We start from the raw sequence: 18,490 nt of genomic DNA, 5'->3' as shown, positions 1-18,490 counted from the left end.
TCTAAAAAGTACATTTAATATCAGAAAATTACGTTTGATACTTAAGTACAGTATATATCAGATACTTTAAGACTTTTACTTAAGTAATATTATAAAAGGTAACTTTCACTTCTACCGAAGTCTTTTTCTAGTACGATACTTGTACTTTTACTCAAGTATTGCTTTCTAGTACATATTACAACACTGCTGATGTTTCATTAAAGGTCCAATATGTAATATTTGTAGTGTAATAAATCCAAAAATGATACCAATGCCTCATCAGATATTAAGGAAAAATGTTAAACTGAAATACTATCTTTTCTGACAACAATGCTAATTTCAGTATTTTTCTTTTTGAAATTTACATTCCGTGACGGAATTTCTGTTTATGTTTTGATCTGTGTGTTGTTATCAACGGCCCAGTTTGACAGCCAGGCCGGGTTGCCAGATATACCTGTAAAAACGTAAACCCAGCGCGCTACAGCTGTAACGTTAGTACAGCCATGAAAGCAGCTAACAAACAAACAGGATCAACAGAGATAGATTCTACCCGTCCTAAAAAAAAGAAAACAGCATGTTTCTAACAGTTGCGTGACCAGAGACGTAACAACCCCCTGGTAAATATTGGAGATGTATTTGAAAGATGGAGACAGCTTAGAGCCCAAAAGGACGCAGAGTTGGCTTACAGTGCCTTGCGAAAGTATTCGGCCCCCTTGAACTTTTCGACCTTTTGCCACATTTCAGGCCTCAAACATAAAGATATAAAACTGTAATTTTTTGTGAAGAATCAACAACAAGTGGGACACAATCATGAAGTGGAACGAAATTTATTGGATATTTCAAACCTTTTAAACAAAAAAAAAACTGAAATATTGGGCGTGCAAAATTATTCAGCCCCCTTAAGTTAATACTTTGTAGCGTCACCTTTTGCTGCGATTACAGCTGTAAGTTGCTTGGGGTATGTCTATCAGTTTTGCACATCAAGAAACTGACATTTTTGCCCATTCCTCCTTGCAAAACAGCTCGAGCTCAGTGAGGTTGGATGGAGAGCGTTTGTGAACAGCAGTTTTCAGTTCTTTCCACAGATTCTCGATTGGATTCAGGTCTGGACTTTGACTTGGCCATTCTAACACCTGGATATGTTTATTTGTGAACCATTCCATTGTAGATTTTGCTTTATGTTTTGGATCATTGTCTTGTTGGAAGACAAATCTCCGTCCCAGTCTCAGGTCTTTTGCAGACTCCATCAGGTTTTCTTCCAGAATGGTCCTGTATTTGGCTCCATCCATCTTCCCATCAATTTTAACCATCTTCCCTGTCCCTGCTGAAGAAAAGCAGGCCCAAACCATGATGCTGCCACCACCATGTTTGACAGTGGGGTTTATGGTGGTGTTAAGGTGATCAGCTGTGTTGCTTTTAACGCCAAAACATAACGCTTTTTTGCATTGTTGCAAAAAGTTCGATTTTGGTTTCATCTGACCACAGCACCTTCTTCCACATGTTTGGTGTGTCTCCCAGGTGGCTATGGCAAACTTTAAACAACACTTTTTATGGATATCTTTAAGAAATGGCTTTCTTCTTGCCACTCTTCCATAAAGGCCAGATTTGTGCAGTATACGACTGATTGTTGTCCTATGGACAGAGTCTCCCACCTCAGCTGTAGATCTCTGCAGTTCATCCAGAGTGATCATGGGCCTCTTGGCTGCATCTCTGATCAGTCTACTCATTGTATGAGCTGAAAGTTTAGAGGGGCGCCGGTTTCGTTAGATTTGTAGTGGTCTGATACTCCTTCCATTTCAATATTATCGCTTGCACAGTGCTCCTTGGGATGTTTAAAGCTTGGGAAATCTTTTTGTATCCAAATCCGGCTTTAAACTTCTCCCACAACAGTATCTCGGACCTGCCTGGTGTGTTCCTTGTTCTTCATGATGCTCTCTGCGCTACACGGACCTCTGAGACTATCACAGAGCAGGTGCATTTATACGGAGACTTGATTACACACAGCTGGATTCTATTTATCATCATTAGTCATTTAGGTCAACATTGGATCATTCAGAGATCCTCACTGAACTTCTGGAGAGAGTTTGCTGCACTGAAAGTAAAGGGGCTGAATAATTTTGCACGCCCACTTTTTCAGTTTTTTATTTGTTAAAAAAGTTTGAAATAGCCAATGAATTTCGTTCCACTTCATAATTGGGACCCACTTGTTGTTGATTCTTCACAAAAAATTACAGTTTTATATCTTTATGTTTGAGGCCTGAAATGTGGCAAAAGGTCGAAACGTTCAAGGGGGCCGAATACTTTCGCAAGAAACTGTATTTTCTCCTGAACCGGTAAGCATTAGCTTCAGGCTAATTTATCACAGCTACCAGGGGCATTTTTTGTCATTTCAAAATTTGTGTACTCACATTGAATTATATAGCTAGAGTAACCGAGTTGGTTACTCGCAAAAACAATTGAGACATAGCCAGTAAAGTGATCCCGACTGGTCCTGGCTAACGCCGCCTTGCTAACCCTGCTTACTGCTAACGTTACCGGAGAACCAGGCAAGCGGGCCACGGCTGTTTACAGCGTGTAGCCTCGTCAGCGGCTGGAGCCGACAACGGTGAGTTATTTTAAGCCACGAGAGGGGGGCTGTAAATCGGAAAGAGAGGACTGTGAGTTTGCAGTGTGTTTAGCGATTGTTGCTGTAATTCCAAGCCAATATAGTGTGTTCCGTCGGCAAGGTAATGGTATTTTTAGCGGTTCGTATTGTAATTCTAAGCCGAGGAAGTGTGCCTGACTGGCGTGTGGAGAGGACAGTGAGGTTGTTGTGTTTTTAGCGGTTCATACTGTAATTTTAAACTGAAAAAGTGTGTCTGTCAGTTGGTTACAGAGCTCCGAATGAGCACGGGCTTTTATGACTGTCAATATAGCCAGCATCTACCGTTAGCTACTCCGCTGTGCTGTGGAGTAATGTCTGGCTATGTGAGACAAGCGTCTAGCAACATTGTTGTGAATGCTGCGGTCTCAGCCTGGCAACCCCCGTGAACTTCGAGTCTGAGCAGGAGGGGGCGGGGGAGACGACTCTCCAGTATTTTGAATTTGTACTGCAGTAACTATTTTAACCGCTAGCTGCCAGTATTACACACAATATTACATATTGCACCTTTAAATGTTGATATAAAGAGTTTTAACCCTGCAACCAAGACAACCAGCTACGAGAGGAATCAGGACCAGAAGACATTTAATTTGGCAAATTTATTATTTTTTGGATATTGAAGAAACGTCAAAGGAACAAGACTGTGTACAGAAACTATCACAGACTTCAGTGGTATCAGCTCGCTCTAGCTGTTCGCAGGTTCTGTAAACATTTTGGTAACCATGAGTTGGACCAATCACAGACGTCGTTAGGCTTAGGATTGAGGGTAGTGTAGTACTTCTCCACAAGATTATGAATAAAATAAAAAAATAAATGATTGATTTTATACAGATTTATGTCTTCTACCAGAGCAGAAACTTTGTTTCACATCTTCAGAGCTCGGGGTCGGTCTACCTCAAACTGTCTTTAGACTTTATCTCTGATAATCTAATCTAATAAATCAATCAATCAATCAATCAATCAATCAGTCAATGATATTGTTATTTCCAGAACCACACTGTTGACCTCTATTATGAATTATTCTCATGGCTCTTTTTTGCAATATAGATAGTTGACATATACTGTATAAGTATCGCCACCAACGTCTCTTATGTAGTGACTTGTCTCATCATGTAGTAAAATGTGGTCCAGCAGTGTTTAATACTAAAACTGTGCTGTTTTAGCAAGTAATACTCCGCGTTGCCATGTTAACGGCTTCCCAGGAGTTGAGGATGGAGCACCTTGTGAGTTTTCTGGAAGAACAAGTCAGAGATCAACCACAGTGAGTTTAATATGTGGGGTCAGGGGCTGGCTGATCCTTTACAAAGATAATGTTTCAAAAGTATGAATTACTTTAATCTAAAATTGAGTCATCTATCAAGTTCAAACACAAAGCAGAGGTAAAATCAGAGGTGTCTGTATGTGGAAACTTCTCTCTAGACTCCATCTTTAGAAACTTTCACATTATGGCCATTTATCAAATGTAATTAACACTTTATTACTTTTTCTTTCCTAGGAAAACATTTGAAAGGTCATTTGCTGTAACAAACAGGAAGACAGACTGATTCAGAACCATCCAACCTGTGATCCATACCTGTGTTTTTAAAGTCCTGGTCAACCCAGAACGAGGTCCAGAGAAGTAGATCTGAAGTTCCTGAAGCTCGGTGACGTGGTGACTACGGACACTGGAAGAAAGAAAATAAATTGTATGAATTTAAGGTAGTATGTTATTAGTTATGATAAATACATTTTCCTCATGCATATATATATATATATATATATATATATATATATATATATACAGTACAGGCCAAAAGTTTGGACACACCTTCTCATTCAATGTGTTTGTTTATTTTCATGACTATTAACATTGTAGATTCTCACTGAAGGCATCAAAACTATGAATGAACACATAAGGAATTATGTACTTAATAAAAAAGTGTGAAATAACTGAAAACATGTCTTATATTTTAGATTCCTCAAAGTAGCCACCCTTTGCTTTTTTTGATAACTCTGCAAACCCTTGGTGTTCTCTCAATGAGCTTCATGAGGTAGTCACCTGAAATGGTTTTACCTTCACAGGTGGGCCTTGTCAGGGTTCATTAGTGGAATTATTTCCCTTATTAATAAAAAAGCAAAGGGTGGCTACTTTGAAGAATCTTAAATATAAGACATATTTTCAGTTATTTCACACTTTTTTGTTAAGTACATAATTCCATATGTGTTCATTCATAGTTTTGATGCCTTCATTGAGAATCTACAATGTAAATAGTCATGAAAACATATATATATATATATATATATATTTATATATACAGTGCCCTCCACAATTACTGGCACCCCTGTTTAAGATGGGGTCATGGACTTCTAAAAATTCTACTTTTTTTAAACAACATAGAACTCAAATGCAAAAAAAGAGAAAAATCCAACCTTTTATTTAAGTACATTACTTTGGTGGTAAAAAAAAATCACACATTTAGAAAAAAAAACTTGAAATCATGCGTCCCACAATTATTGGAACCCCTAACAATTCCGCTGAAAAATGTAATTGATTTTTTTTTTTTATATATTTTTCTGTAGTTGCTAAAGTTGGTCAGGGTATCTAGGAACTTTGAAATAGTAATTCATTACTTCCTGTTTCCCTGGGGTATAAATATGACGTGACACAGAGTCCTAATTCTCTTACCCATTTGTCAACATGGCAAAGACAAGAGAACACACAATTCAAGTAAGGCAGACGTGTGTCGACCTTCATAAGTCAGGAAATGGCTACAAGAAAATAGCCACTGGCCTTAACTTGCCCGTATCTACAGTCAGAGGAATCATTAAGACGTTTAAAACAACTGGAACAGTGACAAACAAGGCTGGAAGAGGTCCCAAGTTTATCATGCCACAAGATAAGTAAAAAAAAGTCCTAAACTCACTGTCACAGAATTGCATCAAAGAGTGGCATCTTGGGGTCACGAAGTCTCAAAAAAAACCATCAGACGCTCTCTACATGCCAACAAGCTGTTTGGGAGGCATGCAAGGAAAAAGCCTTTTCTCACTAACACTCACAAACGTAAACGTCTGGAGTTTGCTAAGCGGCACTGGGACTTCAACTGGGATCGTGTGCTTTGGTCAGATGAGACTAAGATTGAGCTTTTGGCAACAAACACTCTAAGTGGGTCTGGCGTAAAACAAAAGATGAGTATGCCGAAAAGCCCCACCCCCCGTCCCCCGCGGAAGTATGGTGGAGGATCTGTGATGCTTTGGGGCTGTTTCTCTTCCAAAGCCCTGGGAACCTTGTTAGGGTGCATGGCATTATGAATGCTTTGAACTACTAGGACATTTTAAATAAAAACCTGATGGCCTCTGCCAGAAAGCTGAAGATGGTTCGTCACTGGGTCTTTCAGCAGGATAATGATCCTAAAATGTGGCAAAATCTACACAACAATGGTTCAGCAGTCACAAATTCAAGGTCCTCCCATGGCCATCTCAGTCCCCAGACCTCAACCCAATCGAAAACCTGTGGGGTGAGCTAAAGAGGAGAGTGCATGAGAGAGGACCCAGGACTCTGGATGATCTAGAAAGATTGTGCAAAGAAGAATGGTCAAAGATCCCTCTCTCTGTGTTCTCCAATCTTGTGAAATGTTATAGAAGGAGATTAAGTGCTGTCTTGTTGGCAAAAGGGGTTGTACAAAGTATAAACATCAGGGGTGCCAATAATTGTGGGACACATGATTTAAAGTTTTTCTTTTCTAAATGCAATTTTTTTTTTTACCACCAAAGTAATGTACTTAAATAAAAGGTTGGGTTTTTTCTCTTTTGCAATTTGAGTTCTATGTTGTTTAAAAAAAAGGAGAATTTTTAGAAGTCCATGACCCCATCTTAAACACGGGTGCCAGTAATTGTGGAGGGCACTGTATATGGTATTACCTCCTGATCTGATCATTTTAAAGTGTTTCCAGTTGTAAAGTGCTCTTACCTGTGTTGTTGCTCTGTGATGCTGAGGAGGCAGAGAGAGAAGAGAACAGTTCATACGGTATATCAGTAGAGAGGGAGGAGGACCATCTGGGGTCACATGATTTAAGAGAAACAGTTTGACTTCAAATCATCAGTAAACGGGAAGGGAGAGGAGGACCCTCTGTGGTCACAGAGATGGAGTAACATCATAGACTGCTGTGAAGGATTTTTTAAAGATTTTCATGCGCGCTGAATTTCTTTTAAAAACAGTTTGACTTCAAATCATCAGTTTAACCAGAAGGGAAGTGGAGGGAGGGGTTATCGTTAGAAGACTTTTATTGATCACCTGAGACAAAGCAGCAAATAAAAGTAAAATAATTAATAATTCTAAGTGTTGTAGAAATAATAGCATTACATACTGACTGTTAATGCTTAAAGCTGCAGACGTCAGATAGGAATGACAGTTTAAGGGTGTTGTGGTTGTTGCTAAAGAAGCTGTGTGCATCTCATTAAGGAAGTGGTTAGAAGAACTCAGGGTTACCTCTGATGCACAAAAGGTTAAGCTTAGGTCTTTGAATATAGAATAAGCCTTATATGGTAGAAAGAAGCATTTACCATTTGTTGATCATGTTGTGTTGGATCGATTGATATTAACTAAGTTAGATAGTGACGAGTGTGTACATGAGTGTGTGTTGTTGTCATAGAATGGATCTGGTACTACGCCTAGACTTCAGATTAGTTTTCACTAATCTGAAACAGTGTTTTTAAGAATCTTTAGCCTCTCTAGGATAATTTAGACTCCTGGTCTAATGTGGTCTACATATGAAAAAATCTGTGAAATCTCCCTTTATTGCATTCTCATGAAGACAATAAAGCTTTCACAAATCTAAAAATGTGTTTTAGACATAATTAATGATTCACCTTAATGACTAACTTTCAATACAGTCAGAGGTTCAGTCACTCATCAATCTAATTTATGTTTCCCTGCTGAATCGGACGCTCTGAGTCGGAGGCCAACTTCAGCGTCATAAACAATACAAACATAAGACAACAGGAAGTTCTGACAAGCAAAAAAACTATTTATAACCTGAAGAAACATACATTAAAGTCTCTAGAGAGCATTATTCACAGCTATGAAAATAGAAAGTAAAGAGCCAGAGAGTTAATAAATATGTAACATGGTTCATATATAATCCTTCCATAACTAATCTAGTGTGTGTGATATGTGGAGAGTTAATAAATATGTAACATGGTTCATATATAATCCTTCCATAACTAATCTAGTGTTTGTGATATGTGGAGAGTTAAAGGAGAATTCCGGCCAACTTTTACGTTAGTCTTGATTGCTATAGCTACGCGAGAAACCCCAACCCGAATCAGTGCAGGTAACACGGAGAAGCTGCAGCTACGTACTACAAGCGTCCCCTGAGCTAAAACGGCAGTGCTCGGGGCAAGTTTTAGAGTGCCTTTGTGCCTCTTAACAGACACAAAATGGAATTAAAGCTGCGAGCAGCGATGGACGGGCCCTCGCGCCTCGGCGCGCGTCGGGGTTACTGGCGGACACCGCTCCTTGCGACCGCGCATTTGCGTTGCGCTCAGACGCCACAAATCGTCAACAACGAAAAGGGAACTCCCGGACGAGTTCAACGATACCTCACACAAGACTCTACGTCATACGGTTCATTAGCTGTGAAAGGGGGCGTGGCTAAAGCACAGGGGGCGGGTCAAACCATCACCAATTAAAAAGACAGTCTCTGCTGAGTTCATCGATACCACACACAAGACTCAAGACTAGCTTGAACATAGGGGGCGGGCCAAACAATTACCAATGAAGAAGGAAGTCTCTGTTGAGGTCAATGATACCTCACACAAGGGTCTACATTAAACAGGTCATTAGTTATAAAAGGGGCGTGGCCTAAACATAGGGGGCGGGCCATACCATAAACAATGAAGATGGAAGTCTCTGCTGAGTTCAATGATACCTCACACCAGGGTATACCTTAAACGGTTGAAACGTTATGAAAGGGGGCATGGCCTAAACATAGGGGGCTGGCCAAACCATCACCAACGAATAAGGCAGTCTTTGCTGAGTTCAATGACATCTCACACAATACTCTACCTTAAACAGTTCAAATGTTATGAAAGGGGGCGTGGCCTGAGTAAGTGGGCGTGGTCATATTATAGGGGCCGGCTCAGTATCACATGTAGACCACACATTCTAAGTTTCATGTAAATCGGATGATGTTTGTCATATAAGGCACAATTCCTGTTGCCAGCGGGGGGCGCTATGACCAAAAGTCAATTTTGGCGTGTAGGTGTCCTCAGGCATGGACCCTTGTCAATTGTGAGAAATTTCGGGCAGATACGACAACGTACACTGAAGTTACAACAACTTCTTTGTTCATCGCTAAACACTCAAAATGGCCGCCACGCCACGCCCACACCGTCTGACGAAAAGTTTTTCTTTTAATAACTTCTCAACGTTAAGGTGTTGGGATGGTACAGACCAAGTTTGAAGTCCATCGGATGAAATCTCTAGGAGGAGTTCGTTAAAGTATAGCACCTTGACTTTTAGGCCTACTTCCTGTTGCCACTAGGGGGCGCTATGACTTTAAGTAAATATCGGCCTTTACTTGTCCTCATGGTTGGACTCTTATGAATCCTGAAAAGTTTCGAGGTAATCGGACAACGTACACTCGAGTTACACCCACTTCCTGTTTCGGCGGCGAAACGCACAAAATGGCCGCCCCGCCACGGCCACGCCCTATGACGAAAAGTTTTTCTTTTAACAACTTTTCATCTTTAACATCTTAAGATGGCACAGACCGAGTTTGAAGTTGATCGGATGAAATCTCTAGGAGGAGTTCGTTAAAGTACGACATGTGGAAATGGCCAAAATCCCACTAATTTCGAACTTTGAAATCAAAATGGCGGACTTCCTGTTGGGTTTAGGGTATGGCTCTTGTGAAGTTTTTTGTACATCTTGACATGATACATATGTTTACCAAGTTTCGTGAGTCTACGTTAAACGCACTGGAGGGGCTCAATTTTCTTAACATTGTAGGGGGCGCTAGCGAGCCATTTTTGTGCGCCTATTCCCGAAACCCTTAAAATACGTACATTTTCACCAGACTTGATGCGACCGCCAAATTTGGTGAATTTTTGAATATATTAAGCCCCTCAAAAAGCCAATTCATTTGACGGGAAAATAATAGAAGAAAGAAAGAAGAAAGAAAGAAAGAAAGAATTAAAGCTGCAAGCAGCGAATGACGGGCCCCTCGCTTCTTCGGTGGCTACGGCAGACGCAACATCACATGTAGACCACACATTCTAAGTTTCATGTAAATCGGAATAACTTTTACCAAGATACAACCTGTGGAAAACTCCCTGTTGGACTGAGCTGACGCCACTCCTTGGACTCACGATTTGCGCATACGTGCAACTTCGCCATTTCCTTTTGTAGTTCGCTGCAGACATGAGTACAGCTGCTCCTAAAGCGTACGCGTATTTGTATAGCATTCTGTTGTGTTGCCGTGTGCGTTATTGAGAATGTCAGTGCACAATTTTATGTCCATGCTGGTGTTGCATGTATCTTTGTTTGTGTAATTAACATGACAGTATTTTTCTTTATTATAGTTCAGGATTGCATGCTTGTCTACTGTAATGCTAGGAACTTACTGCAAATATATCATTCAGAAACAATAGTTAATACTTTGATTCATCGATGTATTGTTGTCCATTAGTTAAATACAATCCTGCTGAGGATTAGATCAGCTGCTGCTCTCGCGATGGCGTTGCTGGTTTAATTGTTGAAGTGCATTTCACCGTGCCATTCGCACCGTTGGTCTATCACATGACTATTGTACCTGTATGTTGCTATTAGGTTCAGTTGTGGTCTTAGAGCACCATCTAGTGGCAATAGATGTAACTGCATAATAACCTGTATTAATTACTACATTGGATCGTGTTAACTCCATAACTTGCGTACTGTTTTACTGTTTTTCAATATTCTTTTGATAACTTTTTGTCACGAGGATCCACCTAGTCTATATCCAAGTTTTCGTGCAGATTTGACTCACGGCCCAGGAGGAGTTAGACAAAGTATATTTCCCATATATCGCAATGTGAATAATTAATAAAATAAATTCTAACAGCGCCATCTAATGGCCAATTCACTCTAAATTTGGCATGGATGCTCAAGCCCCTATGCGGAACAACTGTGTCATTTTGGGTGGCAATCGGAATAAGTCTTGGTAAGATACGCAACTTCCTGTTTCGACAGCCACCTTTAGGAAGTTGGTCCTCTGTAACTTGCGCATTGTGTTAGCTATCAAAATTCTTTTGATAACTTTTTGTCAGGAGGGTCCTCAGAGTCTACGCGTAATTGTTTGTGCAGATGGGACTCGCGCTCTACGAGGAGTTAAAAAAAAGTAGGTTTTGCATAAAGCGAATTTGCTAATTAATAAAAGAACAGCGCCATCTAAAGGCCGATTGGCACCATATTTGGCACACAGCTTCATTGGCACATGAGGAACAACTGCATTAAGTTTTGTGTCCATTGGAATAGCCGTGTGCAAGATACAACAGTTCCTGTTTCGACACCCACGTACAGGAAGTTGGTCCTCTGTAATTCTTTTGATAACTTTTTGTCAAGAGGGTCCTCCAGTCTACATGCAAGTTTTCATGCTGATCGGACTCACGCCCCAGGAGTAGTTAGACAGAGTATGTTTCCCATATATCAATATTTGCTGACTAATTAAAAAAAATCGAAACAGCGCCATCTAATGGCAGATTGCCACCAGGTTTGGCACAGATGCTAAACTGGCCATGAGGAACAACCTTGTCAAGTTTTGCGGCAATCCAAATAATTGTTGCCACGATAAGGCAACTTCCTGTTTAGACAGGAAGTTCTATAACTTGCGCATTTTTTCAACTATCAAAATTCTCTGGATAATTTTTCGTCTTGAGGGTCAACAGATACTACCTGCAAAGATTCGAGAAGATTGAAATCACGGCCTAGGACGAGTTCAATACAGAACGTAAAACCGCCTGAAATATGCATAATTAAATATGGCCGCCATCCGGTTGGTGGAGCTAATGAAGGTAAATGGGAAATGTGTCTGCAATTATTAGAGCAATATGTGTATTAAATCTGTTGATGATCGAGCAACTATGTCCACGTTAAGGCCTTCCACGCCTTTAGGGGGCGCTATGGAGCCTGCTTAGATGTATGGCCCAAATCGCTCTACAGTCTCGCAAAGCTCCCAGGTGTTTATGTGTGCGCCAATCTTTTTGAGTTTTCGTATATATTGAGGCCGTCAAAAATGTGCCCAAGTGCTAAATCCAATTAGGGGGCGCTATAGAGCAACTGTACAACTCCCAAGCCTAAATGTGTATTCAGATGAAAGATTTTAATATTCTGCAAATGGCATGCAAAAGTTTGAGAGTTTTCGTGCATCCTAAAGTCCTCAAACATGTGTTAGAAAAATGAAGATTTTTTCACGAAAACCAATATTTCAGAAATTTTAGAATTTTGTAATTTTTTCTAAAAATAGCACGATAGAGTTCAAGATGAGACCTATGTTCCCTCAAAAGTTGGTATATTAACTTATTACTTTTGTCGTAATTAATGCGCACATTAGGGGGCGCTATGGAGCCCCCTGGCAACGCCCAAGCCCATTTACTACAATACTTTGCAATTTTCACCAGTTGTGACCGAATGTAGCAATATCAAATTTTGTGAGTTTTCGGCGCATGCTAACCCCCTCAAAATGCAACAAAGGACTCGGAAAAATAATAATAATCTGACCGAAAAACAATAGGTTCCTTCGCACTTTCAGTGCAAGGCACCGTTGGGGCCAAACCATCACCAATGAAGAAGGAAGTCTCTGCTGAGTTCAATGACACCTCACACAATACTCTACCTTAAACGGTTCAAATGTTATGAAAGGGGGCGTGGCCTGAGTAAGTGGGCGTGGTCATATTATAGGGGGCGGCTCAGTATCACACGTAGACCACACATTCTGAGTTTCATGCAAATCGGATGATGTTTATCATATAATGCAGATTTTCTGTTGCCAGGGGGGGGCGCTATGACCAAAAGTCAATTTTGGCCTGTAGGTGTCCTCAGGCCTGGACCCTTGTCCATCCTGAGAAATTTCGGGCAGATACGACAACGTACACTCAAGTTACAACAACTTCTTTGTTCATCGCTAAACACTCAAAATGGCCGCGCCCATTAACCGTCTGACGAAAAGTTTTTCTTTGATAACTTTTCATCGCTAAGGTGTTGGGATGGTGCAGACCAAGTTTGCAGTCCATCGGATGAAATCTGTAGGAGGAGTTCGTTAAAGTATAGCACCTTGTCTTTTAGGCCTACTTCCTGTTGCCACTAGGGGGCGCTATGACTTTAAGTAAATATCGGCCTTTATTTGTCCTCAGGGTTGGACTCTTATGAATCCTGAAAGGTTTCGAGGTAATCGGACAACGTACACTCGAGTTACACCCACTTCCTGTTTCGGCGGTGAAACGCAAAAAATGGCCGCCCCGCCACGGCCACGCCCTATGACGAAAAGTTTTTCTTTTAACAACTTTTCATCTTTAACGTCTTAAGATGGAACAGACCGAGTTTGGAGTTTGAAGTTGATCGGATGAAATCTCTAGGAGGAGTTCGTTAAAGTACGACATGTGGAAATGGCCAAAATCGCACTAATTTCAAACTTTGATATCAAAATGGCGGACTTCCTGTTGGGTTTACGGTATGGCTCTAATGAAGGTTTTTGTACATCTTGAGATGTTACATATGTGTACCAAGTTTCGTGAGTCTACGTTAAACGCACTGCAGGGGCCCAATTTTCGTAACTTTCTAGGGGGCGCTAGCGAGCCATTTTTGTGCGCATATTCCCGAAACCCTTAAAATACGTAAATTTTCACCAGACTTGATGCAACCGCCAAATTTGGTGAGTTTTTGAATATGTTAAGGCCCTCAAAAAGCCAATTCATTTGACGGAAGAAAGAAAGAAAGAAAGAAAGAAAGAAAGAAAGAAAGAAAGAAAGATTAATTCCTTCAGTTTCAATAGGGCCTTCGCCGCTGTCAGCGCTCGGGCCCTATAATTCCTTCAGTTTCAATAGGGCCTTCGCCGCTGTCGGCGCTCGGGCCCTAATGATTCAAATTCAGTTTCTGGTGGCACATATTTCAGCCCATAATCGCTTGCCATGCCTGTTTTAAGTCATTAGTAAGGCCTAACTTACAGGGATAAAAGTTCAACATCCTCTGAGCAATGATAGTATCTGAGTGTGACCACCCCTGTTTAAAGGAACACGCCGACTTATTGGGAATTTAGCTTATTCACTGTAACCCCCAGAGTTAGACAAGTCCATACATACCCTTCTCATCTCCGTGCGTGCTGTAATGCTGTCTGACGGCTCCAGCGGCATCAGGCCAGCACAGAACATGCAGGTGACTGGTTCCAGTAATCCTACTGCTCCGAATAAGTGACAAAATAACGCCAACATGTTCCTATTTACATGTTGTGATTTGTAGAGTCACATCGTGTACAAAAAACCACATAACTTGAGACACAGCCGTCTTTTAACAGTAAACAAACCGGGAACTATATTCTCAGGTGGAAGAATATAGTACTTGGGCGGAGTGATATGCTCGCAGCAAGCCTGTCTGAGAATATAGTTCCCGGTTTGTTTACTGTTAGAAGATGGCTGTGTCTCATGTTACGTTGTTTTTTGTACACGCTGTGACTCTACAAATCACAACATGGAAATAGGAACATGTTGGCGTTATTTTGTCACTTTTGTCACAATTTGGAGCAGTAGGCTAGTTGGAACCTGTTACCTGCAGGGTCTGTGCTAGGCTAAGCTAATGCTGGAACCGTCAGGCAGCGTTACAGCACGCACGGAGATGAGAAGGGTATGTATCGACTTGTCTTACTCTGGGGATTACGGTGAATAAGCTAAATTCCCAATAAGTCGGGCGGGTTCTTTAATGTAAACACTCCCCAACCAGTTTTTTGCCTGTCACCTGTTTGTCACGGTCCAGTCTTATAGGGTAGCTAATCCTGTAAAGAATAGAATTGTCAATAGACTCCCTGAGCCATGTTTCGGTAAAGCACAGTAAACAACTGTCTCTGTACTCAGAGAGGTACCTCACTGCAGTCTGTAGCTCCGTGAGTTGCTTGGGCAGAGTGCGGGTGTTTGTCAGAATCACCGTGGGTAGAGGTGGCTTGTATCCGGGCCAAAACTTGTTGTTGCTTCCCTCCCGCCCGGTTTTTTTTCTTTGTCTTTGTTGCTCTCCTGCATTCCTCAGGTAGGTCGAGTGGAAAGTTTCTGCAGTAAAGATAAAGAAAAATCCTGTTAGACGCATCTTGCCTCCATTCAACTTCTCAGCACTTTACCAATCTATACTGGTGTTAATAACGGGGTTTGTGTAAAGAAAAACAACATAATAGACATCAAGAAATTACAAACTAACATTTCTGATGTGCTGCTGGCACCGTCGCCGGTGTGGGGTGCCAGAAGTGTTAGAAATAATAAATCATAATGTAAAGTAGTATGTTCAGTTATTATTTATGGCAAATACATTTTCTTCATGCATATACTGTATATCTGATGTGTCTCCAGATCATATCATTGTAAAGTATTTCCAGTTCTAAAGTGTTCTTACCTGTGTGGGTGGGGGGGGGGAGAGAGAGGAGAGAGGAGAGAAAAAAAAAGAGGGGGGGGGTTGTTGATCTGTGATGTTGGAGAGAGAGAGAGAAGGAAGAGAAGTTTAAATATTTTGAGAAAGGGGGCTTTCGGTAGTATTCATGATTTCACAGAAACTTAAAGAAGAAAAAGTTAATAATTTAATGTCACGTGATTTCACAGGAACAGTTTGACTTCAAATCATCAGCAAAACCAGAGGAGAAGGGAGGGAGGAGTTCTCTTTAGATAATACTTTTATTGATCACCTGGAGACGAAGTTCAGATGTAGCAGCACGAAATAAAAGTAAAATAATTAATAATTATCAGTGTATGAAACAAAAACTTGTCTCAGGTGATTAGAGAGCTCGTTAGGTTTCTAGTTAGTGTGGATTAAGAGTTCACTACTTTAGTTAATGTGTCCAACAAGGAAACCTTCACAGAACAAACTATCAGACTAATAATCAACATATTACTCAATTAAAGCTGCGAGCAGCGATGGACGGGCCCTCGCTTTTGCGGCGCTCCGCGTTACCGGGCGGACACTGCTCCTGCGAACCGTGTATTGCGCCGCACTTCGGACGCTGGGCAAACTGTCACCAATGAAAAGGGAACTCCCGGGCCGAAGTTCAATGATACCTCACACAAGACTCTACGCCGCACGGTTCATTAGCTGTGAAAGGGGCGTGGCTAAAGCATAGGGCGGGCTAAAACCATCACCGATGAAGAAGGAAGTCTCTGCTGAGTTCAATGATACTTCACACAAGACTCTACCTTAAACGGTTCAAATGCTAGGAAGTGGGCGTGGCCTGAGTAAGTGGGCGTGGACATATTATAGGGGCTGGCTCAGTATCACATGTAGACCACACATTATAAGTTTCATGTAAATCGGATGATGTTTGTCATATAAGGCAGATCCCTGTGGCCAGGGGGGGGCGCTATGACCAAAAGTCAATTTTGGCCTGTAGGTGTCCTCAGGCCCGGACCCTTGTCCATCGTGACAAATTTCGGGCAGATACGACAACGTACACTCAAGTTACAACAACTTCTTTGGTCATCGCTAAACACTCAAAATGGCCGCCACGCCACGCCCACACCGTGTGACGAAAAGTTTTTCTTTAAATAACTTTTCATCGTTAAGGTGTTGGGATGGTACAGACCAAGTTTGAAGTCCATCAGATGAAATCTCTAGGAGGAGTTCATAAAAGTATAGCACCTTGACTTTTAGGCCTACTTCCTGTTGCCACTAGGGGGCGCTATGACTTTAAGTAAATATCGGCCTTTATTTGTCCTCAGGGTTGGACTCTTATGAATCCTGAAAAGTTTCGAGGTAATCGGGACAACGTAGACACTCGAAGTTACACCCACTTCCTGTTTCGGGCGGGCGAACGCACAAAATGGCCGCCCACCGCGCCACGTCCTATGACGAAAGTTTTTCTTTTAACAAATTTTCATCTTTAACGTCTTAAGATGGCACAGACCGAGTTTGAAGTTGATCGGATGAAATCTCTAGGAGGAGTTCGTTAAAGTACGACATGTGGAAATGGCCAAAATCGCACTAATTTCGAACTTTGAAATCAAAATGGCGGACTTCCTGTTGGGTTTAGGGTATGGCTCTAATGAAGGTTTTTGTACATCTTGACATGTTACATATGTTTACCAAGTTTCGTGAGTCTACGTTAAACGCACTGGAGGGGCTCAATTTTCTTAACTTTTTAGGGGGCGCTAGCGAGCCATTTTTGTGCGCCAATTCCCGAAACCCTGAAAATACGTAAATTTTCACCAGACTTGATGCGACCGCCAAATTTGGTGAGTTTTTGAATATATTAAGGCCCTCAAAAAGCCAATTCATTTGACGGGAAAATAATAGAAAGAAAGAAAGAAGAATTCCTTCAGTTTCAATAGGGCCTTCGCCGCTGTCGGCGCTCGGGCCCTAATAATTCCTTCAGTTTCAATAGGGCCTTCGCCGCTGTCGGCGCTCGGGCCCTAATAATTCCTTCAGTTTCAATAGGGCCTTCGCCGCTGTCGGCGCTCGGGCCCTAAATATGGAGAATCTCAAACATACTCTCCCCAAAACAAAATCAGGAATCAGGTTGTGTTTAGACTTTTTTTTGTCTCTGCTCTACTACAAAATATTTAAAATGCTAGTTATATTAACTCAACCACTGTGTCAGACATATTCTCTCCCAAACTCTTGTGATATAAATTGCATTATTTAACATGTTGGAACATTTTGTGGATTTTTAAACTTTGCTAAAAAATGTCATGTTTGATGTCAGATAACAGCATGAATTATTACAGTTTTGGGAAAATTACAGTCAGAATTATTTCAAGTTAGACGTACATGCCATGTCTAAATGTAAGAACCCAAACATCAAGTAATAGAAATGTAACATCAGGGGTCACACCAGGACAAGAGCCTGTGCTCCTTAAACTCAAGGTGATGATGAAGAGGAGAACCAGTGTCCTCTCCAGGGACTGCAGCCAGCAGCAGTTTTCATGTCAAATGTTTTCCCTTCAGAAATGTGTTTTTATATTTAAACATTATTTAGTTATTGATCACTCTTATGGGTACATATCATTAACAAACTTCCACATGTATATCAAGTTGTCATCTTTGTGTGCAAGTCTCATTGTTGAAGTTAACAAACGAGAAGAGCAGCTCATGTTGGTCACACTTCTGTGGGTTTCATATCTTGATTACCGTCTCTGACCTCACAGTGAAAGGTTGTGCTTTGTTCAAAAGAATTTAATCAAATGTTTTTGTCATGTCTGCGTACTTTTCTGTGCTCACCTGGTCACTAACCTTGATTTTTAGAGTGGAATTAAAAGATATATGCTAAATTTGTGCTATTTTTATTCATATACCTGTTAGTCTAGATGGAAACAGGGGTCCACGCGCACCCCCCGGCTTTTTTTATGCCACCTGATTTTTTTAAATCCTTAATGTGTCTATTTTCAGAATCTGCCAGGTACCAAGCTGAAATAATGTCCCAAAGGCTCCATTTTTAACCCTTTGCTGCACCCGACCGAACCCGAAAAATAACATAACATATACACAATAGCATAACATTTGAAGTAAACAACATACAGAGACAAATGAACACATTTTCCCATACAATTCTGACGCCAGGAATTTAATGGGATGGTTATTTTTAACATTTGACAACATATTGACCCTATTTCTGGACAAAAATAGCAAAACATGGCCAAAGATGTGTAGAGGATCAACTATTTTTTCATTTTCTCAAG

General features: G+C 41.0%; 1 protein-coding gene across 2 annotated transcripts in view; it reads right to left on the bottom strand.

Annotated features, from left to right (window-relative positions):
• The window catches only part of LOC120545262, a 49,214-nt gene extending 34,424 nt beyond the window's left edge, over positions 1–14,790 (bottom strand). The window contains exons 1-4 of one of the 2 annotated variants that reach the window (XM_039779452.1): positions 14,704–14,790; positions 6,567–6,587; positions 4,194–4,284; positions 3,799–3,852 (exon numbers count right to left, since the gene is read on the bottom strand). In XM_039779452.1, the coding sequence (XP_039635386.1) occupies positions 3,799–3,806 (8 nt within the window). In that variant the 5' untranslated portion in view covers positions 3,807–3,852; positions 4,194–4,284; positions 6,567–6,587; positions 14,704–14,790. The remainder of the gene's footprint in view (positions 1–3,798; positions 3,853–4,193; positions 4,285–6,566; positions 6,588–14,703) is intronic. The other variant, XM_039779453.1, reaches the window with a different exon arrangement.
• Positions 14,791–18,490: the final 3,700 nt, after the last annotated feature.

Source organism: Perca fluviatilis, chromosome 17, assembly GCF_010015445.1.
Source record: "Perca fluviatilis chromosome 17, GENO_Pfluv_1.0, whole genome shotgun sequence".
NCBI classification, from domain to species: Eukaryota; Metazoa; Chordata; class Actinopteri; order Perciformes; family Percidae; genus Perca; species Perca fluviatilis.
This window is presented reverse-complemented; position numbering and strand designations above follow the sequence as displayed.